This window comes from Microtus ochrogaster, chromosome 18, assembly GCF_000317375.1.
Source record: "Microtus ochrogaster isolate Prairie Vole_2 chromosome 18, MicOch1.0, whole genome shotgun sequence".
NCBI classification, from domain to species: Eukaryota; Metazoa; Chordata; class Mammalia; order Rodentia; family Cricetidae; genus Microtus; species Microtus ochrogaster.
The window spans coordinates 47381894-47407304 of NC_022020.1; the positions used below are offsets into that span (position 1 = coordinate 47381894).

Genomic DNA, 25411 nt, shown 5'->3' on the forward strand with positions numbered 1-25411 from the left:
TTTTTTTGGTTTTTCGAGACAGGGTTTCTCTGTGGCTTTGGAGCCTGTCCTTGAACTAGCTCTGTAGACCAGGCTTGTCTCGAACTCACAGTGTACCTTTTGCTTTTAACTAGTGCAGAAAAGCCAGCTAAATTAATGGCATCTTTTATTTTCTTTCTTGAAAGTTGTCTCTAGTCTAGAGAGTTAAATGTCCAGTATGGTGATACATGCCTGCCGTCTTAACTGTAGGAGACTGAAGCAGGGTGACTGTTAAGAATTCAAGGCCATTCTTGGCTATATGACAGGTATTGGCTAAGCAGGGTCCACATTGTGAGACCTTATCTAAAAAAAAAGATGAAAAAACAAAAGCCTATTAAACATGGAAGTTGGAAACATAATTAGTATTGACATCTCTGCGGTTTCACATATACCTACTTTTTTAAGTACTGATCTTCGGCGTTGTGTATTTTAGTGTTATGACTTGTGCTTATCACTGGAGTTGGCAGTGTGAACCTGGGAGAATGGAGCCTAAAAATGGGGAAGACTAAATTTTCATGCAGTAGCTAGCTTTATTCAGAGGCATCGGACAATTGATACTCTGAGGGTTAAGATAAGTCACATAAGTATCCAGTCACAGCGACAAACCGCACAAGCAGCACATGGCAAAAATGTTTTTCCATGGAGGCATATAAACAAACAATAGCCAGTTGTGATGAATAATCTGAATAAACTCATCACAACTGTCCCCTAAGGGGGGGCGATGACGAAAGTGCATTCCAAGAACAGTTCCATGTCTTTGAAGAAAACTGAGATTGCAGTACTCTTCTTTACTTAAAAACACTTGAATTCTCCTTACATGACTCCATTCTTCTACCGTGTTCCAATAACTTGAGTTCCAAGGGGTGGGAAGGATCCATGGGTCACTTTTACAAGGAAAGTACTGTAACAGTACTGAGCTTTGTGGCTCATGCCTGTAATCCCAGCGCTTTGGTAGTCTGACAGGATTAGGTCTAAGTTTGAAGTCAATCTCAGGACAAATAAAAATTATGAGATTTGTAATAAACCAAAATGTGATTGGTAGACCATGATCTGTCTTCCTGTTTTTGTTTTGTGGTGGTGGTGTTTTTGAGTTCCTTTTAATTTTCGGTTAGTGTTTTCTCACTAACAGAAACAACACAAAAAGTTCTCTCTATGGGTTGAGATGTGGGAAGAGAAATAGTAATTTCTGAATACTCTGAGATGCACAGTGATTGATTACATTCACTTTGTGGATCTTAAAATATTACCTATCGAAATAGTCCAGGAAAGGGTATTTCCTGTCACTGGATTTATTTCTCTTGGCGCATGTGCATTAAGTGTGTATACACTTGTGAGCTTAGCTTTTTTGTTTCAGCATCTGTAGAAGATCTTTAGGAGTTAAACTTTAAGATATCTCATACTACTTGTTTTTCATTAGTCATTAGCTTTTAGAGTTAGCTAGCTATATTTCGTTCTTTAAGTTCTCTGACAACCTTGTGTAGTTAGCCAGTCCATTTTGAACTTTAATACTCTAATTACCTAATTATGTAAGACACTCAGTAGTCTTTATTGTCATTTGTGAACATTGTTTCTTATATGTACAGAACTTAGTTTTTATATTTTTCACTATCTGGTTCATAAAATAACATTCTCTTTTCTAGTCGCCGAGATGACATGGAATCTTTAGGATATGTTTTGATGTATTTTAATAGAACCAGTCTGCCCTGGCAAGGGCTAAAGGTAAATCAGACTCAAATTACTGGGGATTGTTTTTGTGTATCTTATCTGAAGGAAAAATATGAGACAGGTGATCCCAGAACTTGGGGAGTGGTATTGGGCCCAGAAGATTAAGAGTAACCTTAGATGGCATTCATAAGTAAAGAACCAACCCTTCCATCTCAGGGGAAGGACCGTTGAAAGGGGAGAGTAAAAAGAAAGTAAATACTGTGGAGGTGGTCCTTTAAAGTGTTTTCCAGATCTGAGTTTCAGCCAAAGTTAATTTGTTGTCTTTAATTGGGGGGAATAAATTAACCATTTCAGTAAGAAATTAGTTAAGAGCAATTGTTAAACCTGAAGGTAGTGTTCTTGTGCTGGTTCTAATTGGTGACAGCCTGCCTTAATCTAGATAAAAGCATCATAAGCACAGGGCTTGTGATGTTGAAGTGTGCTTTTGAGAGTGTGTAGAATAAATGTAGAATTTTTAATAGCTATTTTAAACCTTTAAAGGAAAATAGTGCAGTGCTCAGTTCTTTAGTGAGTAGCTTTATCTGATATGGACTTGATTCCATGTATTCTTTGCTTAGCTCTCACATGCTGAATCTATATATTCTGTCTAGTGAGTTCAACTGCATTTCTTTAAGATTAAATCCGTCTGTGAACTACCTTTTACAGGCTGCAACAAAGAAACAGAAATATGAAAAGATTAGTGAAAAGAAGATGTCCACTCCTGTTGAAGTTTTGTGTAAGGTAAGTGTACATGATGAATATTCAAAAATAATTCACATGATCAGGTGTAGGGGTACACACCTTTAATCACAGCACTTGGGAGGCAGAGCCAGTCTGATCTGTCTAGACAGCCAGAGTTTGAGTAGTAAGACTTGTCTAAGTAAATAAAAACTGGAGAGACACCCCGCCATGCTCAAAGGCATGTGCCATGCTAGGTGTGGTGTCATAGTTGTGCCTTTATCCCAGCATTCCAGACTCAAGAGTCAGGAGTTCAGGGCTGTATAGAGAGATCCTGTCTCAAAAAAACAGAAGTAGTATTTGCTGCTCTTACAGGAGGTACAAGTTAAGTTGCCAGCATCCACATTGAGTGGTTTATAATCACTAGTAACTCAGGCTCCAGACTTTTCTTGCTTTTATCCTCTTTGGGCACCAAACACATATGAAGCAGGTACAGTGTGCATATATTCAGCGGAATGGCACAGTGAGAAGATACCTGCCATCAAGCCCGATAGCCTCAGTTTGATATTTGAGATAAGCGGTGGAAAAAAACCAACTCCCACAAGTTCTGTTCCACATGCATGCTATAGCACATGTATCCATACACATATGTAGTGCACACATAAAGTAAAAAGTATTCACTTTAATAAAATAAAAAAGCAGGGTTTCTCAGTAGGGATGGAGCCAGTTCTAGAATTCAGTCTGTAGACCAGGCTGGCCTTGAACTCAGACCCACCTGCCTCTGCCTCCCAAATGCTGGGATTAAAGGTGTGCACCACCGCCTGGCAAAAGAAGCAAATCCTACATTAACAGACATCCGATCTCAGCGTAGGGGAAAAATTACCCTAGTAATTTTCTTAGACGAAAAAAATCAGTTGTTTTTGTTATTACCTGCAGAAAAAAATTCTGAATTGTGCTATAGAAAAAGGTGGTTTCTTTCACAATTGTCATAGGGTTTCTATTGCTGTTATGTAACAAACACTGTGACCAAAAGCAGCTTGGGGAGAAGGCTTTTGTTTCATTTTAGAACTCTCAGGCCGTACTCATCTCTGAGGGAAGTCAAAGGGAGTTTAAGTCTGGAACCTGGACTAAGGAGCTAAAGCAGCCAGTGGAGGGCTGCTGCTCAGTGGCTTACTCCCCAGTGAGAAAGGGCACTCCTACAGCAATTGTTAAATCAAGAAAATGATTCAATCTGCTGGGGGCATTTTCTCAAGTTAAAAGAAACTAGCCAGGACATGTATTTTCCTTTGATTTTCCTAACTTGGTGTTTTTGTTTTTCACTTTTTTAAATGTTGACTCAATAGGGGTTTCCTGCAGAATTTGCCATGTACTTAAATTACTGTCGTGGGCTGCGCTTTGAGGAAGCTCCGGATTACATGTATCTGAGGCAGCTATTCCGCATCCTTTTCAGGTCAGTTGTTAATCCCTAGTGGCTGCAGAGGCTGAAAGATGGCTTAAGGAGAGCATACTAATCTTGTAGGCAACTCAGATTTGGTTCCCATCACACACGTTGGGCAGCTCGTAACCACTTACCTGTAGCTTCACAGGATCACATAACCTCTGGCCTTCAGGGGTATTTGCTCGTGTACAATTGCTCCTCCTCCCACCCCCAGTGTGTGTTTTACATATGCTAATTAGGAATAATTTTTGCCCCATCCTAGTGGCTGCATATACAGAATGACAAATCCCTAATCTAAGGCTCAATGGTCACAGGCTATGAGATTGTATAACCTTGGAACATCAGAAGCTGCACCCATAAAATCTCACCAACCTGACAGCTTAAATTAAAGATTGCTGAGAGCAGGAGAAATTGTCTTCCCCAGGGAAGAGTACACTAGGTGGTTATGCGATACCAAGTAGTCAGCACTGAAAACATACAGAACGTTACACATACTGAGCAGATTGTACTCATGGATGAGAGAGAGAGAGAGAGAGAGAGAGAGAGAGAGAGAGAAACAGCAGTTCATGAAAAATGGTTATGGTTTCTTTTTTCTTCAAAACAGGGTTTATCTTTGGTGACTGTCTTGGAACTCTAAACCAGGCTGGCCTCTAACTCACAGAGAACCACCTGTCTCTGCCTCCCAAGTGCTGGGATTAAAGGCATGGCCTGTCTGGTTTATCATTTATTTGTTTGTTTGTTTGTTTGTTTGTTTGTTTGTTTGTTTGAAAGAGGGTTATATAGACTTTTTTGGAGAGAGGAAGGGAAGGGAGAAGTTAATGTAATTATATTAATCTCAAAATAATTTTAGAAGTAAATGGTTTTTTAAAAATTGTTAAACAGTAATTTCAATCGTACAGAAACCTATTCAGTACCAAATAAAGTGTTAAAAGCCAGAAATGTGGTACATGTGTTTAATCTCAGCTCTTAGGCAGAGTTCCAGGCCAGCCAGGGCTACACAGAGAAACCTTGTCTTGAAATTATGTGTTCCTTCTCTCAAGAAAAAGAAAAGGGCATTAAAATATAGAATCTGCCAGAGGGCTACAGAGGCTCCAGCACTTAGAAGATAGAGGTAGGATTGGGAGTTCAGGGTTATCATTAGTTCCAGAAATGATGTCCCGAGATACTAACACCATCTCCCTCACAAAGCTGCCAGTTGTGTGCATGCTCCCCAAAGAGGTGCTAAATGAATCTTTCTAGGTAATTGACTTATTCTGGGTTTTTTTGTTCTTATTGTTAGTTCTGTTTTGTTTTTCTATTTCTAGTATGCCCCTATGGAAGTTTCTGTTTTGATTTTGTTTTTTAGGACAGGGTCTCACTATGTAGACCAGGCTGACCTTGAACTCAGTAGATATCTGTCTTACTGAACACTGGGGTTAAAGGCTTGTGTCACTGAAAATTTAAAAGGCAGTTTTCTTTTTGAAAAAATTTTTTTTAATTTAATTCACCAGACCAGAGTGGCTAACGTTTTCCTTTCAGTTGTGACCATGTGAGAAGTAAATAATTACTTAAAGTTATTTACAAGAAGAAAAATCTTAGAGGTTACCATGCTTATGACAAAATAAAGAGGATCCTTGGAGCTGGAACCAGTGATGCTTTCCCTTAATCTCAGCCTTCTGGAAATAGGCAAACAGATCTGATCTTGGAGAGTTCTAGGCCAACTGGAGCTACATAATAGGAAAAGAAATGCCCTTGACTGTCTTGAGAAGTGAGTAGGCTGGACGGTATTGAAAGGTTAATGTGGCATTTTATTTTTCAGGACCCTGAACCACCAATACGACTATACATTTGATTGGACGATGTTAAAGCAGAAAGCAGCACAGCAGGCAGCCTCTTCCAGTGGGCAGGGTCAGCAGGCCCAAACCCCCACAGGCAAGCAAACTGACAAAACCAAGAGTAACATGAAAGGTTAGTAGCCAAGAACCAAGTGACGTTACAGGGAAAAAAATTAAATACAAATTGGGTAATTCATTCATTTCTAACAGTGTTAGATCAAGGAGGTGGTTTTAAAACACATAAAATTTGGCTTGTATTAAAAAAAAAAGACGTCCTTGGAAAATTTGACTACTAACTTTAAACCCAAATGTCCTTGTTCATATATATGTATATGTATTTGTATATACATATATGTGTGTATTTATATCATTTCTCTTGGGATTTTGGGTCATTTTTAACAACTGCATCTTTTTTACTCATTCATTAACCCTTTTCCAAAATAAATATTTGGTGTTGGGAATATGGTATTGCCAATCAATCCAAAATCCTAGACCTAACACTTGTTGATTTTTAATACAGAATCTGGTTAGCCATGGTATTTTGACTTAATTTCAGACTAACAGTGTTAAGATATTTATACATTGTTTGTTTGCATGCTAATGCTTTAGCATTTAATGGGAAAATGTGAACATGATCTAATTTTAATAGGTGAGTCTTGGCATTGCCTTCAGCATGTCTGTCTTCTCAATTGCAGAGCACCTTGTTAACTGCAAAGCTCCGCATATCTTCCTAAATCAGAAATTCTCTCTGCTAATGAACTATGGCAGATCTTAATTTCATGATGATCCTTTAAAGGAGTGCTTTATTGAAATGCGAAGGAACTTTAGGTACTAGGGTTCATTCAGTGTGAAATTGAAGCCTGCAGTTAGACCTTGTCAATTGAAAATAACTGAGGCAAATGCCATTAAACTGCTAGTCTGTCTGTCTCTTTCTGGCACTTTGAGTGCTTCTAAGGAGTAGAACTGTCAGAGCACACCCTCACTTCCTAATCCCGGTGCCTTAGAGTTCAACTCCTGCTTCCATGTTGTCTCCCCTTCTGGGGCTTACCTATTGATGCCTGCCTGCTTTGTGCACGTGCTGGGCAGGTAAGCTTTGGTTTTTGGTTTCTTGTTACTTTATTTCTGAAAGACTGCTCTAGTCTGAATGTGGTTTTCAAATATTAGTATTTGTTAATATTAGTAATATTCTGTATTTTTAGTGTTGCATTTAAATAATTTTTTTAAACTTGAAAATAGATTTTAGGCCGGGTGTGGTTGCAAATGCTTTAATCCAAGCATTTGGGAGGCAGAGGCAGGCGGATCTCATGAGTTCGAGGCCTGCCTGGTCTACAGAGTGAATTTCAGGGCATCCAGGGCTACATAAGACCCTGACTTTGTTAAGAACAGTTTTTTGTATCTGAGGAACATTTGAAGAAATGGAATGAACTGATGTCCATCCTTGTCCCAGCAGCTCAGTAAAGTTGAGGGGCTTCCTTTCTGTGTTTCTGTATTTGGGAAGGATTGAGTTGAAGATTTGGCAGAGGAGGGGTTTCGATGATGAGGCCTGAGCTAAGCGGTTGCTCAGGGTGTTTTTATCCTCTGTACTTTAGTTGGGACTTGGATACCTCCTTTGTCTCTTAATACTGTGTAAGTAATCTTCCGTTGAAGTAGGTGGCAAGTATTTGTGAGAAGTGGAGAGTCTCTTAACTAAGATACTAAGCAATGACTATGTTTGCCTTTTTCATGAAATGAAGCCATTTATTTATTTATTTATTGCCAAAAGCTGGCTGGGATAATAGGATCCATCACAAATTGTAGCTTCTAGAACTGAAATTGAAATCTCATCTGGCCTAGAACATTTTTCTTCAGGCATTCAGCAGCCTTCAGAAAGAAGTATTTTCATTTTGACCTAGTTTCATTGTTCTAATTTCCTATGTGTTTCTTACTCAATATAAAAGCAGAATTTTTGTCCTGCTTTATCCAGGTATTAAAGACGAGAAGTTGGATCCACTGAGTTAGTATGTTTCCTTGGAAAAGAAAAGTGATTAAACTTAAGTTTAAGCTGCCTTCTGTATCGTAACTTTTTCATAAAAGTAACTTAAATCATAAAACAGTTACAACATCAATAGACACAGTGGTCGTGCAAATTATTACATGTACATGAACCTACAGTGTTCTGAAATAGGAAATTTTCAGTAAATACCTTAATGACTGCTTTCAAAAGGTACATTTCTAAGACGAGGTTTAGTGACATGAATGCTTATAGTCTTAGCTACTGGGAGGTTGAGATGAGGATTGCTTAAGTTAATGACCAGTGTTCCTTCTCAAGGGGGGGGGGGATGGGTTACCAAGAGGGTTTTTGTTGTTTTTTGGGGGTTTGTTTTATCTTTATTTTTTACCTTGAGCAAAATACTGTTTGCCACTAAAATACGTCAGTCTGGGGCTAGAAAGTTAGCTAAATTGGAAAGTGCTTGCTTTGTATGAATGTGGACCTCAGTTCAGGTCTCTAGAACCTCCATTTTAAAAGCCAGCAAGGACTGGGAAGTGTTTGGCACACACCGTAAATCCCAGCACTTGGCATAGAGCAAGCAGATTTCTGTGAGTTTGAGGCCAACCTCAAAATGGTGAGACCGGAGACTCTGTCACAGCAACAAAGTTAGCAAGCTGTTATGAGGTTTGCTTGTACGTCCAGCCCCGGCTAGCAGGGTGGAGACAGGCAAAACCTTGGGACTTTCTGGCTGGCCCTATAAAGCCTAATCAATAAGCTCTGACCTAGTGGAAGACCCCAACTCCAAAAAATAAAGGACATCAGAGGAACCACCACCAGACTTGACTCTTGACCACGACCTGCACAGAGATGCACAACAAGCTGTGCCACTACCCAGAATATACAGTAAAAGAGGTGGATTTTCGACTCCTTAATGTTCGTGAATTTAGTGTTCGTACAGAAAGCTAAGAAAAATGCACATGCCCTAAGAGTGGTATGAAATAAGCATGAGAAAATTAGTCTTAGACCCTCTGCCACTCACATTATATAGGTGATTCCAAAATAGGATGTATAAAACAACACTTAGTTTCTGCTACTTTAGCTTTTGATCTCATGGAATCTTCAATAATGGTAACATCATATTATTTCTCAGCTCAAAAATTATAGAAAGTAGCCAGGCAGTGGTGGTACGACCTGTAGTCCCAGCACTTAGGGGGCAAAGGCAGGTGGAGCTCAGTGAGTTCTAGGACAGCTAGAACTGTTACACAGAGAAACTCTGTCTTGAAAAATACAAAATGAAACAAAAAAATTATAGCAGGTGGTGACTCATAACCTTTAATCTGAGACTTGGGAGTAGAAGGATGGATCTAGTTGAGGATCACTCTGCCTATATAGTGAGACTCTCAAAGACCAAAATAAAATGAGTAAAAGATACCCCCTTAGGACATACATATTATAGCCTCCTCCCCTTTTGATGAGAATCTCATATGCTTGTATATATCAATGAATTCAGTTCATAAATCTTTAGCAATCAGGCCTCTAAAGGTTCTCTTCTGGAAAGATCTTCTAAATGTTGGCATTATTTTTTATAGTTCTTTAGGGTTTTGTGAGGGTTTCTGTTTTTTTGACTACTCGGCAGTTATTTTTTTAAGCGTATGTTTCTTTCATAGATATTACAGAAATTTCTAGCCACTTAGAGTGTTTAAGTGTTCTTAAAAATCTTGATCATACTGGGTGCGCACCTTTAATCTCAGCACTTTGGAGGCAGGCGGATCTCTGTGAGTTCGAGGCCAGCCTGGTCTACAAGATCTAGTTCCAGGACAGACTCCAAAGCTACAGAGAAACCCTGTCTCAAAATATGTAAAATATATTTTATATATATATATATGCTCATTTAGCTAGTGTATGTTTCTTATGTCATAGGTGGATTCTCTGCTCTGATAACTTTGCATTAGGCCTTTCAGTTACTGCATTCCAAAGCCAATCAAGACCAAGAGAAAGGATTTCTCCTAATGTCTTAGACTTTTTCTTACAGTGCTGAAGTGCCCCTAAGATTGAATTTTTTGCTTCTCTTTGTATAGCAAAGAAAAGATGAAAAACTTCTCCCTCTGAACATTTGACAATCCATTTAATAAGTATTCTTCTACTGTTGATGATTGTCAGAAAGGTACTTGTTTATGACCTAGAAGAGACAAATATTTTATGAACATTTAAATAATTCAGTTAGTTCTGATAACCCACGAGTAGCTGATGCAGTAGAACAAGTTTGAGAGTGGCCTTGACCTAAGACTTAAGTGTTTTCCCTCACACTAACCTACCTTTGTCAGTGATCCCCAGAAGCCTAAAGGGCTTTACCAGTAATGTGTAGTTTAACATTTTCTGACTTCACCAACTGCTGCCAGGAACACAGCTGATAATTCAGCAACTTAACCCAAAACAGGAAAGGGAAGACCTAGTGATGCCTGGAGAAACTGACTTACCCTCAATACACTCAGTCCAAAGAAGACCTGGGAACTGAATCTTTGCTGAAACCTGGGATTTTCGTCAGCTTTTCTCATTGTGGACAGTAAAACTGAAGACAGCGACAAAAGAAACGAAGAAAGTGCAAGAGACCTTCAAGGCTCCCTGGGCCTGTTAACTCTCAGCTCAGGTTCTGTGATGGCTGTCAGAAGGCCTGGGAGAGCGCTGTGTAATGCCCACCATCTGCCAGTTGGGACAGATTCCTTTGTAACAGGTATGTTCAGCTTAGCGACTGTGGAAACTATTAGAAAATGAATCTGAGTAGAGAAGACAGTCATTCAGATTGTTTTTAGTCTGTTGGTCCAATTTAAGGAGGAATTGAACCTGTCACACATAAATTGCCGGTGTGCAATCAAAAATACTTTCATCTTTCACAGTGTTCATTTTGTAGAGCAGAATTTGTTAGTTTCGTACATACTGGCAGCTTAATTCAAAATTCACCTAGCTTAATCTTGTATAACCAGAAGACCATAGGAGAGAATATTGTAGAAAAAGTTACTTAATCCTTATAATGATTATTGAGTTGATAATAAATGGTTTCGTTCTTATTATACTGTGGAAGGAGTCTAAATTTCAAACACCCACCACAAATATATAAACCTTATTACTGCATGAACATCCTTTAACTGGATGGTAGACCTTAATTATAATCTCATTGATACAGAGGTATATAGAGACAGGGGGAACTGTCTCAAAACATAACTATACCTGTTTAAAATGGATTCTGGCTATTTTTTTTTTAATTAGACATGTTTGCAGTGAATTCCTTAATAAAGATACATTTCTTGTAGATTACTTTTTGAGGGGGTAAAGTATGATTGTTAGATAAAATAAGCACTTTTTTTCCTGTTTAAAGAGTAGCTTAATTCCTGGATAGTCACACTAACCCTGCAACTTTGGTAATAGTCTTCACTCCCCCTCTCTTTTAGGAAAAGAAGAGGTTCATTCCTCATTTTAACTGATGTCACAGTGAAGATTTACTCTGGAACCAGAAGTGCTACCCAGGCTGCAAGATTTTTAAAACAAAAACTAAAGCACAGTGGAAGAGACTGTGCTTAGTGGTGGTTGAAGACTGAATGTTGGAGGCCTGCTGTTGTGTTTTTCCTTCTTGATTACCATCCAAGAACCGCTCTTTTGAGGGATGTCACCTGGGTAGAAAGAACATCCTACCATTGACCTAGCTGAAGAACTCAAACTGGATTTGACTACTTTATTCTACCAGGAATATTGTTAGGCTAATCTTCAACCAAGCCCTAAACAGTTGTAACCAGAGACTGAACTAACTGTTCCACAAAGAAAGACTTTTGACCTAGAACTTCCCTGTTATTAAAAACTATAAGTTGTTTTGTATTTGGCTTATAGTTTGTTAGTGGCTGGTTTTCCACTTCATACCTGATTGTGTAGAGGGATACTGAGTGTAACGAAATACTAAAATATAATCACATGATTACAGCAAATTATTATAAAGGAGAGGAGCCCTAGTTTTTGTAGCCAGGAAAATCATATTTTTACAATTTATGAATAACTTTCATAGTTAAAGCCAAATACTGGATGGGGATAAAGATCCTTTGTATTTAGCTAGTCCATAGTTTCTATATCTAGATTTTAGATTTTTAACTTATTAATTACTCCATGAATTGGAATTAGATTGCGGTCTGGTCAGTTTACAGATGGAATTAGGGTTTGGTTAATAGCCTTTTAAAGTAGGCCTTACTGTGCCTGGGGAGGTAGCCCAATAGATAAAGCACTTAGAGAATATGACGACCTTCAGATCCTCCAAAACTCTTAAGTTGGGTAGATATGGTTGTCCACTTGGAATCCCAACACCTGGAAGTAAGAGACAGCGTCCCCAAAGAAAGCTGGCCCGATTGTGAGTTCCAGGTTCAGCAAAAGGCCCTGCATCGGTATATTCAAGGTGATGAACCATCGGGAAAGATACCACCTAATTTCAACCTCTAGCCTGAATACAAGTGTGCCTACACTCAAGTAGATATACACACAAGAGTGCGTGTGCACAACAGATTTTTTGGTTTTAAGTTTGCCGGTGCTATTTCATAATCTTAGTGTTTGTTTTCTATGCTCTTAGGATGATGGAATTGGGTTTGTTAAGTAGCTGCTCCTGGTTGACAATGGGAAGGAGGAGTAAAGCACATCATTGCCTTCAAAGCTTAATTGTATTTACCAAATATGTGAGGATGTCTGGTTTTCCTCCCAAATGCAAAGTTCCTAGTTAACTGGTGAAGGAATGCTTATTAAAAAAATGATTATAAATGTTTGATACTGACTTTCCAGTTTTAGTCTTAAAAACATCTGTAATAAGAAGTAGTAGGGTTAGATTCTAAATCTCACCAAACCCAAAGGAAGTCCCACCAGTGTTGGCAGGGGGTGTGGGGAAGAAATACATTACTGGCCAAAGCATGGTTTTTCTGTGATGTGGTAGGCTTGGTTTTGATTTTTGTTGAAGTTAAATGGTCAGAAATGTAATTCAGTCATCTGGGGGTTTAGAAGGGAATAGACAAAATGGCTCTTGCTTATTTGATATTCAGGTTATTAAGGGTATCAATAGGTGGGCGTGTTTATTCTATCTCTAGCCATAAAGAACCATTTAGAACCAGCATCCTTAATGCAGAAGCCCTGGCTTATGGGAGAAGGAACTGTACAACAGGATAGGACAGGAAGTAAACAGTGCCAAAGCATTGCATTGCTTATTTCTAGTTCACAAGTCAGTGAGTAGAGTGGGGTTTTTTTGGGGTGGGTGGGGGGGTTGGTTGGTTTGGTTTTTTGAGACAGGGTTTCTCTAGCTTTGGAGCCTGTCCTGGAACTAGCTCTTGTAGATCAGACTGGCCTCAAACTCAGAGATATGCCTTGGTCTGCCTCCCGAGTGCTGGGATTAAAGGCGTGTGCCCAGCGACACTTTTCTTTTTAATGCAACAGTGGAAGTTAAACAAGTGTGAAGATCAGTGTAAAGTTTTTGTATGCAGATTACATATTTCTTAGAGGTATAACAAAGTAAAGTTGTGCTTTAAAAAGTGAAATAACTTGCTGTTGTGAAAATTCTGCCAGAAATGGTATACACAAAAGTTGGCTTCTGATCCAGTTAGAACCATCCTCTAGTTGTTGCAGTAATGTCACCGGTTTCTCATTTCAGTTGAGTTTCTGAAATAACTTGTGTTCTGGGTCCAAAAGAAGTGGACATCCTCTTGGATAGCTAGCCATTCACTACTATAGCTGAAAGTTGGATGCTGAGGCTATAACTGACTATAGATTTCTTCCTGGGTCATTCAAATCAGCGGGAAATGGCTTTAATTAGAAAGTTGTGTACTCTATTTTGAAAGGTCAGGTTTGATGATTTTCACTTTAAGAACAGCCACTAAAATGTGATTATTGTCCTAGTTCTCTAATTTGGGGAGTTTGTAACAATTTAAAAAACTTGTAACAACCTTTTTCTGTTTTGTTTTTTAATAGGTTTCTAGGCATGAATTGAGGAAGAGAAGCAGCAGAGCAGATGATTGGAGCAGCATTTGTTTCTCCCCAAACTAGACTTTTAGTTCATATGTACACTAGCCAGTGGTTGTGGACAACCATTTACTTGGTGTAAAGAACTTAATTTCAGTATAAACTGGCCCTGGGCAGCATTGCTGGTGCTGACCCTGAGCTGTAGCCGCTGTAATTGTGAATATTAACTGAGGTAGTGAAACATGGTGTCCGGTTTTCTATTGCATTTTTTTTTTCAAGTGGAAAAGTTAACTAAATGGTTGACACACGAATTGGTGGAGAAATTGTGCATATGCCAATTTTTTTGTTTAAAACCTTTTATTTTGAACTATACTGCTTTTGAGATCTCTTTTCAGAAGAACGGCATGAACAGTCTTCAGCCACAGTTGTGATGGTTGTGAATGTTCACAATTGTGTGTTCTTAGGGCTTTCCATCCCTGGGGTTTGCAAGTTGTTAACTTAAAACATTCTTTAAAAGGCTGGCTTCTTGTTTGCAAGCCAGCTGATATGGTAGCAACCAAAGATTCCAGTGTTTGAGCATTTGAAAGACTCTGCCTGCTTACCTGTGCTAGAAATAACAGCATCTAAAGTGAAGACTTAAGAAAAAAAACATAGCGACTACTAGATTATCCTTAGGACTCTGCATTAACTCTATAATGTTCTTGCTATTATAAAAGCATATTTGTCACAAATTTAGTTACTGTCTTACAACTGAACATGTATGTGTGTTGCTTAGATAAATGTAATCACTGTAAACATCTATATGATCTGGGATTTTGTTTTTATTTTGAAATGGGAGCTTTTTGTTTACAAGTTCATTAAAAACTAAAAACTGTTTCTGTAAGGAAGTGAAATTTTTTTTAAACAAAATGCCTTGCTGACTCAACATGAAGTATATCTCAATTTTTTGTTTTATGTTTTGAGACAGGGTCTCACTTTGTGGCTCTGGCTAGCCTGGAATCACTATATAGACCAGGCTGGCCCTAAACTCTCAGAGATTTCTCCTCTTTGCCTCCCTAGAGTCCTGGAACTAAAAACACGAGCCACCATGCCCAGCTTTCCCTAATTTTTTTTTTTTTATAGATTACTGCAAGTCATCGTTATATTCCTCTGCTGTCAAACATTTTTTGTCTTAAAGAAGAGCATCCTTTCCATTTTTTTCCAATGACTCACAGACACAATACCCAGTACTGCAGCTGCCATAACTTTGGCATTGACTCCTGTGGCCACTGACTAGCAAACAGATGGACTGATTTTGAATATGAGTGAAAGTGTTAAGGGTTTAATAACTATATTACAAGATATTTTTCTTAAAAATCCTTGTGAAATGGCTCTAAGAGTATCCCAGTGTGAAGTTAGTGATCTTGGCCCTCTAGCCCTGCTTCTGTGGGTACCTGTGACCTGTGCACGCTTCCTCATGGTCTCTTTTGGCCACTTTCCTTTTTCCCTTTGATCCAAATGAAGGGGAAACTTATTGACCATAATTTTTCAAATGGTGTAATTTATTCATTATAGCATGTCAGGATAAATTAAAAGTTCATTTGTCTGAAAATGCTGCCAGGAGCCTATTGTGTAAAATACTCTGAATTGTAAATTGACACGTGTTTGAGAAGATTATTGGGATTGATTTGTTGTGGTTTTTTTATTTGAACAGCAATAACTAATTCCATGATTGCCACATTCTGTTATGAAGAGATGTATTCGTATCATAAAGCTAAAGGAAGGTTTAGTGAGTTGGGACTGGTGGGTGGCAGCTTCTGTTTCTTTTCTAACCATGCTTGTCAGTTAAGGTGTTTGTTTCTTGACTAATAAACCCTTTGATACTTTTAGCCAGAAATCAGTCTCATAAAGCTATTTTTGAGTATAGTTTGTGTAAGATAAAACTGTTCAGCTTTGGCTATAAATTTCCAGGCTGAGCTCCCTCTCTAGCGAGATATTTTTCAGTGCTTTTATTTACTATGCACTTAGACTATGCACTTTTTCTGAAATATTTTTGTAACACTTTTTTGTATTTTTGCCATTTGAAAAGGTGTGTCATTGGTATGTAACTAAGTTGCAGGTTGGAAACTGCTGTCAGCTTTGTGAATCAGAGCAGAAATGTTTTTGTTTCCGGTGTTTTGTCCGTCTGGAGCTGGAGCTGGAATCCCACTGATCTTCTAGCTACCTTTCATTTTCCTCACAGTTCACCAAGAAGAGCAGAAGCTCAGTGAATGCTGTTACTAATCCTGTCTGGAAATGAATCTCATTTCACCAAAATTAATTATGTTTTTCCACTAAAATGATGGTATATGTTGAAGACACATCACTTTGAAGTTGGAAGACCTCACCACTAAAGGCTCCACAGTGGCTGACTCGGCTGAACTCTAGGGTGCCACTCTTTTCTTTGTCCACCCACTGGGTGATGCAGCTTTTTAAAATGTTGGGAGATGGCCATTCTAACTACTGTTGAATGTCTCTGTTTGGGAAAGGTATAAATAAGAAAATAAAAAAAATATATATGAAGGGGAGGCTGGTTGTCTCCCATGTGGTTGTGCATATGCTCTTAGAACGCATAAGTGACATAGTCTGCCTTTGCTGTGATCTCTGCTGAGTCTGTTGTAAATACTCAGTGTACTGTGACAGGGCACGGATTGTTCTGAGTTATGAACCACAAAGACGGTGGAGTCTAAGCTGGTAGGCTGTTTTCCCTGAAAATTGCTGGGACAATAAAGAATGGTTTATTGTAACTAGAATGAGCCACGGGGATTGCAAAAGGGGCCATCAAAGCATCTTTAGCTCACATGAAGATTTGCAACATCTAATATAGGTGTGCAGAAAGTGACCCCTCTTCCAACTAGTCTTTGTGGTTTTGTTTTTTGGTCTTTCTGTGACAAAAAATCTGTATGGTGATGACCAAGATGTGAAGGTGCGTGACGTGGCAAATATCAGAAATATGATCCAGACGTGCAGTTTCATTGCATTTGTGTGGTGTGGGTGTCCAGGGCTCGATTTTTCTTTTTCAAGACAGGTCTCTCTGTAGCTTAGGAACCTGTCCTGGAACTTGCTCTCACTCTGTAGACCAGGCTGGCCTCAAACTCTGAGATCTGCTTGCTTCTGCCTCCCAAGTGTTGGGACTAAAAGCGTCTACCACCACCACCTGGCTGCTTCTCAGATTCTTAATCCCTTTCTTTGATTTTGGTTTCTTTGGGCTGGTTTTGACCTCTTAGGCTCAGCAGTCCTGCCCCCTGCACACTGTAGATATGAACTTGTCTATTTTTTTTTCTGGTGCAGGCAGGGTCTCCACTTTGCTAACATTGACACCTGCTTTTCACATGGGTGCTGGGGGTTGCTTTCATGCAAGTTTTGAGCTAATATGGTTGGTTGTAGCATTTGTGTACACATTGTTAGAGAGCATGGGAGTTTTCCCTGTAGCTTTATAGCCTGTCCTCTCACTAGCTCTGCAGACCAGGCGTCCTTGAATTCAGGAGGACCAGTGCCAACCCCGACCAGCTGTACGTTTGCTCCACTCATTGAAGTAAAGAGGATGGGACTGAAGCGGAAGATCTTGAGGTCCAAGTATGTCTGTAATGTGAAATGGTTGCAAAGTTATTCAGTTAACAAGCATTGATGTTTTGCAAGATGCAGTCACACTTAGCCTGAGTGGTGAAGGGTGGCCTTGAACTTCTGGTCCTCCTCCCTTGGGCTGGGATCATAGGCATGTGTCATCTAAGCAGAGATCCACAAGAGAGGTGCATTCAAGTTGTTTGTTCTTTATAAAATGTGCTGACCATATTTGTTCCTTTTGTGACTAAGTAAAGCTACATGGGTGCTCAAGATCACCTGTCAGGACTACAAGCCAAAAATACACATTTTTGTCAAGGCAGCTATCTCATGTGATGACATTGACCGATCTCACAGAGATCCAGTGGGATTAAAGGTTTGCACCGTTATGCCCAGTGAAATGGTACTTGCCTTCTTCGAGACGGTTTCTCTGTAGCTTTGGAGCCTGTCCTGGATCTCACACTGTCTACCAGGCTGGCCTCGAACTCATCCGATTGCCTCTACCTCCCAAGTGCTAGGATTAAAGGCGAGCACCACCATTTCTGGGTCAAATAGTGCTTAAATTACTGATAGCACCATTTAAGCCTAAGCGACTTCATAAATTTTGTGCCTTCAGCCAAACCTCACCTTTTTATTAGTGATTAAATCCACTTGGGTGTTGGTAGTGAAAGAAAACATACCAGCCTACCTTGTACTTGACAGCTTCATTAAAAAATAGCAATTAAGAGGTTTTTTTTTTTTTTCTTGGTTTGAGACAGAGTCCCTCTGTGTAGCCTTGGCTGTTCTCAAACTCTGTTGACCAGGCTTGCCTTCACTCGGGGATCTGCCTGCCTCTGCCTCCCAAGTTTAAAGGTGTGTGCCCAGCTAGGGTTAGAAAAAGAGGAAGGCTGGTGCTATTGACAAATTAGTATTGAGTACAGTTAAGATACAGTGCTCTAGTCAGGAATACTGTCAATTCTGTTAGGCGTAACGAGTTTCTGGTTTTTTGTTTTGCTTGTGGATATAAATATACAGTTGGAACATTTCTGTATGCCCAGGTGAGTATCATTTGGTCTGATACAAACTAGTATATAAAAGGATTCTTTTTTCCTCCCTCTTACTTTAGAATACAGTAACTTTTAGAGCCTGTCATGGAGCAGAATATCTTGAGTATAAAAGTGCAGGCCCTTTATTGATATATATTAGATGATAGTTTCATTATGACATTTCATACATGTACATATATTTTGATCATGGGCAACCAATTTTATTTTCTTCCCATATTTCCCAAACAGTCCCCCTTTAATATCTTTTTGTGTGCATGACTCAGTTATTCACCAGAGTATTTCCAAGCCACTTCCTTTCAGAAGTGCCTGGAAAAGTGGTTCTCAACCTGTGGGTCACAACTCTTGCAGGGGGATCACCTAGAACCATCGGGAAATACATTTTCTGAGTCTTAGGTACTGTGACACCTCTGTTTTATCCATCTCCAGGCGTGTCCACATATGTCAAGTTTACTGAGCTCTTAGCACTGGAGGCAGTTTCCAGCCCTTCCGGGTTACTCATCCAGTTTGCCTATGACTGCCGGCATTTCCTTACTCAGTTGCAATGAGAGCTGGACACTTCATTTTGTCTCTTGCCCAGCACAGTAGGGTCTCTCTGGTGATTGAGAACTTTTCTTCCCACTTTTGTTAAGGTGCAAATCCTGATCCCTGGACCTCAGTGTGTGGCTCAACTGGGTTTTAAGCAAGGTGATTGACGCCAGGTGGTGGTGGCATGTGCCTTTAATTCCAGGCTTGGGAGGCAGAGTTAGGCAGATCTGAGTTCAAGGCCACCCTAGTCTACAAGAGCTAGTTCCAGGACAGGCACCAAAGCTACTCAGATATCCTATTTTGAAAAAATCAAAAGGGGTCCTCCTGTCACCCACCCCAGGGTTACTCTGTGTAGCCCTGGCTGTCCTGGAACCAGGCTGGCCTCAAGCTCACAGATCACCCGGCTCTGCCTCTGGAGTGCTGGGGTTAAAAGGTGTGTGTCACCATTGTGCAGCTCAACTGGCATCTTTAAGAAGCTGGCAGGTGGGGCTGGAGCTACCGCTCAACTGCTGAGAGCAAGTACAGCTCTTGGAGAGGATCCAAGTTCAGCTCGGAAGATCCTGTAGTTCAGCCTCCGAGGATCCGATGCCTCTTTGGACACCTGCACTCGTGTGTACACGTACACACGAACAAGACACACACTGTCCAAGACAGTATCCACAAGTCACCAGCACATGACCAAATGATAGGTGTTCTAGAATATACAGAGACAAGTACCAGGAAAGGAACAGAAATGGGCCTGTCTTTTTCCAATCTCTCCTCCCAAGTCCCTCCTTAGTTAACTTCTCATTCTACCTATAACAAAAAGCAGAAACTGGAGGGAAGAGTGGGAAATGAAACTCAGGGCTGCCCCCATCGATTCTCTGAAATAAAATGGAATCTCTGGTTTTTGAGACAGGGTCTGTTTATCTCTTGCTGTCCTGGAACCTGCTCTGTAGATCAGACTGGCTATCTTTTGTAACAATATTAAAGCCATTGTTACATATCATTTCCTTTGGAAAACCATCCTATGGATAGTGGCTCATGTAGAGAAGACCATTAAAAGAAAATAGGATTTATGTGAGTATGGCTTTACCTCAATAATTACAGTAGGAATTGAGAAAACAGGTTATTTTGAAGTTCTATCAGCTGGATCTATGAAGACGAACAAAATGCCATTTTGGGACAAGCATCTAAGTTTGCAGACAAGGGTACCAACTGTCCTTGAAGCAAAGCTGATGGGCTCAAGAAAGCCAGACCTGACAGTGGTGGCAAGTATTAGAAACAACATAGCAGTTATTAAAGCTTCATATTTGGCACTCAGAATCAGAGCTATGAAACTTCAACACCTTTGCCGAGGATTTTCAGTTGCTAGTGGCCCTGCAGTGTTCCGAGTTGTGATCGGAGATGAATTTGTTATGCAGTAATGCAGTTTGTCTAATGACCCTGCAGAAGAATAGATGGCATGTCAGCTGATACTCTTCATCATGTAATCCAGGAAATTTAATCTGCTCTACTCCAATGTTTAGTTTCCAGCCTGATGGATCCACAGATGTTGCAAACTGCTCACAGTTACTTGTTTATGTGAGGTGTATTAATGATGGTGACTCTAAAGTTGAGCTTTTGCAAACCTCTTGAAACAGCAACTACTGCATGTGATGTATTTGTAAAGAGCATAAGATCTGTGGGAAAGGTTTGTGGTATTTGCACAGATGGTGCTCCAGCTACGCTAGCTTGTCCATCTGGATTGTCAACACTTGGTACTGATGAGTCACCAAAAGGCACTGGAACTCACTGTATGACTAATCAGCAATTATTGGCAATGAGGACGCTGCCACAAGAGTTAATAAGAAGTAATAAGTATAAGTTCTTTCAATTTTGTAGAAGCAAACACTTTAAACTGTCAACTGTTGTCAAAACTGCCCCAAATTGGATGCGCCAAACAAAGCTCTGCTATTTCACACTGAGGAAAGGTGGTTTTTGTTTTTTCAAGACAGGCTTTCCCCTACCTACTCCTGGCTGTCCCGGAATTCACTCTGTAGACCGGGCTAGCCTCTAACTCATGCTTCTACCTCCCAGGTACTGGTGCGAAAGGCATAAAGGCGTGCACCACTGGCTAGAGGTATTTTTTATTTTCCGAGAGGGTTTCTCTGTAACAGACCTAGTGATCTTGGAACTAGCTCTTATAGACCAGGCTGGCCTTGAACACAGATCTTCCTGCCTTTGCCTCCTGATTGCTGGGAATAAAGGCATGTGCCACAACCACCCAGCTGAGTAAGTTTTTAAAGAGTGAGCTTAGTGATGAGCTCAAAATGTTTTTTAATCAGTAAGCAAGACCAAAGTTGAAAATATTTTTCAGCAGCATAATTGTGAATTGCAGAAAATAACTTATTTGGTTGCCATCTTTGCCATCTCAAGTGAGCAAGTGAGTTAAATTTATCCCTACAAGGCCCAAATGCAACATGCCTCGGTTTGTCTGAAGAGATCTAATCATTCACAGTGAAATCTCAGCTATGGCAACAACAACAAAAAAAAAGAGAGTAAGAGAGAGTGAGAATAAAGTTTGCAGCTTGCCCAGCTTCTCTGTCTTCTTTGAAGAAGGCGACATTGAACCACACAAAACAATTACAATGATGATCTCTCTCTGTGAAAGAACACTTGCCCGTGCTTGCAGACGGAATCTCATTGTATTTTCCAAATCTCCCCTACCCCCCAACCGCACTTGCTAGAAGCCCATTCTCAGCCCGATGAAGATGTTCCCGAGACAGCACAAGAGTTCATGGAACAGCCATGCGGTGATGCCAGGTATAAAATTTGCAGTCCTGTGCTGCATCTTTCATTTCCAAACATGTATCTTTGTGAAGCAGGGTTTTCCAGCTGATTGGTTATCAAGTCTCAATACAGAAGTAGACTTGTGGAAGGTGAGCTTCATTGTGCTCTCAATAAAGGCTTCCCCCAGAATTCCTGATCTGTTGAGAAAAAAGCAGTCACACACTGATTAGCTTTTTTTGCATACAACCGCAAAATGTAGCCATGTAGTTTACTGTTAAGACTGTTAGCCATGTTACACCATGCTTCAAGACAAAATTTCATATATTTGTAATCAGAACTAAATATTTCACAATATATGACTACATATTTATGTGATTAATCACTGCTTTAGTTATGTTCAATTTGTAAATGAAATTACATTCTGCATTTCAGATTTTATATTACAATTCATAATAGCAATTTACAGTTATGAAGTAGCAATGAAAATAATTTTATGCTTGGGGGGGTCACCATAACATGAGGAACTAAGCCAGGTGGTGGTGGCGGCACATGCCTTTAATCCCAGCACTCCAGGCAGAGGCAAGCAGATCTTTGAGTTCAAGGCCAGCCTGATCTACAGAGTTCCAGGACAGGCTCCAAAGCTACAGAGAAACCTTGTCTCAAAAAACAAAAGAAAAGCTGTATTAAAATGGTGTAGCAGTAGGAAGGTTGAGAACTACAGGCCTAGAGATCCTCGTTGATCTCTGCCTTCCTCTCTGCTGTAACTAACCCACTGTCAATCCTCAGGGAGCGGTGGGGCTCAAAAGCCCCTCCCTCCAGAATGTAGTCTTTACATTACCATATTACGTCTGAAACATTACTAGCTCAGGGAAGGAAAACAGTTTGAACAATTTCTGTGGGTGTCAGGCTGCCAGCCACTGGTTCTGCATACCACTGGACATGACACAGTGGGGTTACTGTGTCTGTAAGCTATTTAGAATTGGGAGGAGGCAGGTGGCTTTTCATTGCAAAGTGACTTGCTTAGCTAACACGCAAGACTCTATGAAAGTAAAGTTGTAGTCTGGACTTAGTAAAACTGATGAATTTGGCCTCTGGCTTTGGGTGACTTTTAGTATATGGAGAGTATGTACGCTGTCACTACTTTGGGGTTGTTTATGACTGCCTGCATGGTTTTGTCTCGGAGATAGAATCTTGCTACTTTCCCCAGGCTGTCCCTTCAACTCCTGGTTTACTCCTGGGTAGCTGGGACTACAAGTTCGTATACACCATGGTGAGTGCTTAGTTTTTAGTTTATTAACCTAGGCACAAAACAGAAAACTTTCATATTATGCGAAGAGTAGCAAATTAAGTTTTCTCAGTTTCATAAACAGAATCGGTGCCCAACATTGTTGGTCTTTCTTAGGGATTCAGAAACGATGTTGTGTGTGGTGCACACGATGATGAGGGAAGGACCAACTGTGTTCCCTAGCCAATAACATGGTGTTTGTTTTGTGGGGGTTGGGTTTCATTCATGAGTTTTATTAGTGTATAAATCTTTGTGTTACTATCAGGGGTGGGGAAACAAGATGAGGAAATTGATGCAGCAACAGGAACCTAACAGTAGGGGAAGGTGTGTGGAGGGTGGAGGTGATGGGTAGAAAATGGATGAGTGGCCAGTGATGGCCAGAGAACAAGCTCACTCTTAGACAATCGGGCCCTCTAATTGAATGATTCCCATGTCTGGGAATTTTGCACAGAGGAAAAGTTGCCGGTTTTAGGCTGATCAAATGCCCCTCTGGGGTAAATGCATTGACATGTCTTCTGGGTGCTGCTTGTCTGCCTGTGCTGCTGTAGCAGTGTTGGGACTCAAACCCAGGACTCATTAACTCTAGGGAAGCACTCTAACCTCCCTACTACTGTTTCTGGCCTTACTGTGAAGGAAGATGGACTGTATGCTATCCTATACGTTAAACTGTTGCCAAAGTGTCTCAAAGCCACATTTAGATGTACACTGTCACCTGGGAAGATGCTAACTTAATATGAAGACTTTGGATTCCAAGTACTGAAGAGAGATGGCTCAGTGTTAAAAGGCCTTGCTGTCCTTCCTAGCATCTTGGATTCAGTTTCTAGAACCCTCATTGTGTGTGTCAACCGCCGGTAACGGGGACATCTGATGTCCTCCTGGTCTCAGTGGGCATATGCACATACATTCAGCTAAATCAGTTTTTTTTTATTATATTGGATCCCTTGCCCTTTTTGTCTGTTTGAAATGGTGATGGAAGGGATAAGCAGAACAAAATGTCAAGAAAAGAGTAAACAAGATGCATACTACATATGCAGGCCCTTTAGAGGTCAGGTCGCTGGGTGCTGAAACGGGTTCATCGGTACACAAACACTACTGCTAAGTCACATCCATAAGGATTCATTGCCTATGAAAAAGAGGGAGAAGAGAACTCTGTTGTAGGCACAGAGGCATAGATTCCCCCCATCCTCTGTTTACAGTGTGGGAGGTTTCATCACCAGACTGGGTTTGAACCCTCTCTCCCTCTGCCTCAGTGCTGAGATTTTAGGCATGCCCAGTAGAAATGCTTCAAGCCCTGCCTAGACCTGTGAGCTGGTCATGAATGGAATGAAATCAGATTAAGGACTTGTTCAAATGTTGATGGCATCCACTTTGGTCATCTTAGCTATCATTTCATGATATTAGTATATCATTAATGTACACACTATTGTACATTAGTGAAAAATAGATGGCCAGTTGTGGGAACTGGTTCTCTCCTTCCACTATGTATGTTCAGGCTCAGACTTGGCAGCAAGCACCTTTACCCACTGAGCCAGCTTGCCAGCCCATCCATAGTCAACCTAGAGCTCTTTGAACTAGACCAGTGTGCTCTGGGTAGAACCCCAGCTCTGGGGTTGCATGTGCACACCGCCTGACTTTTTAACAATTTATTTAACTTTGTGTATGTTGGTATGAAGGTGTCAGATCCCCTGGAACTGGAGTTAGAATCAGTTGGGAGTTGCCATGCGGGTGCTGGGAATTGAACCCAGGTCCCCTGGAAAAGCAGCTATTACTCTTAACCGCTGAGCCATCTCTCCAGCCCCCATACCTCCTGACTTCTATAGGTGCTAAGGGTCTGAATTCAGGTCCTCATTCTTGCACAGCAGGAACTTCACCCGTTGAGCCAGGACCCTGTCCATCCCTTACCTATCACTTCTACCAAAACTAAAGCTACACAAATTTCGTGAAGCCACTGAAGACAATGTGGGGCAGCAACGTGGCTTTGGTAGTGACAGGCAGAGCAAGGTGAATTCTACACTGGAAACTTTGATCTAAAACCGAAGAGTCAAACATGCCTCCAGGGATACAAGGATAGAGAACGACAAATTTACTGGCGAAAGGCATTGGCAAGGACACCCCGAGGATATAATGGGCCAATATAGGGAGGTCAAAGAGGAGAAGTCATTGTTTAGCCCGCATACTTAATGTGAATTCTGCAATGGATGAGGACAAGGCGGATTTCTCCTTCATGGGAGCCATGTGGTGAGCCTCCCAGGTGGGTGCAACAGGGAAAGCCAGGGGAGGCTCACCAACGCCAGTTGTCTCACCTGGGGTATGACAGTCAGCCCGTTTGGCAGTGACCAGCATAGGTACTTGGTTCCAAATTTCTGTCACAGGCTGATGTCAAGTGCTAGTGTAGAGAAAGTTGGGAGTGCCGAGCTCTTGAGAGTCAGAGGCAGGCAGATCTTTGAATTCAAGGCCAGTCTGGTCCACAGAGTGAGTTCCAGGACACCAGAGAAACCCTATCTCGGAAAGTGTGTGTGTGTTGGGGGTGGGGGCTGGCACTTAAGAGGCAGTTTCTGTCTGTATCCTCAGAGTCTGAGCTAGGTTTTCCTTCCAGGAAGGAGAGCCCAGGCCTGGTAAACTCACAGCTTT

The 25411-nt window shown here is 40.7% G+C and overlaps 1 protein-coding gene across 4 annotated transcripts in view; it reads left to right on the plus strand.

Moving 5' to 3' along the window:
- Csnk1a1 (casein kinase 1 alpha 1) overlaps positions 1-16355 on the plus strand; it is a 37564-nt gene extending 21209 nt beyond the window's left edge. For 2 of the 4 annotated variants that reach the window (XM_005356173.3, XM_005356174.3), the window contains 5 exons: positions 1659-1737; positions 2389-2463; positions 3744-3850; positions 5637-5785; positions 13604-16355. In XM_005356173.3, coding sequence (XP_005356230.1) covers positions 1659-1737; positions 2389-2463; positions 3744-3850; positions 5637-5785; positions 13604-13611 — 418 coding nt within the window. In that variant the 3' untranslated portion in view covers positions 13612-16355. Of the gene's footprint in view, positions 1-1658; positions 1738-2388; positions 2464-3743; positions 3851-5636; positions 5786-7615; positions 7961-13603 lie in introns of those variants that run through there. The other 2 variants (XM_026783637.1, XM_013349505.2) reach the window with 2 other exon arrangements.
- The last annotated feature ends 9056 nt before the right edge of the window (positions 16356-25411 follow it).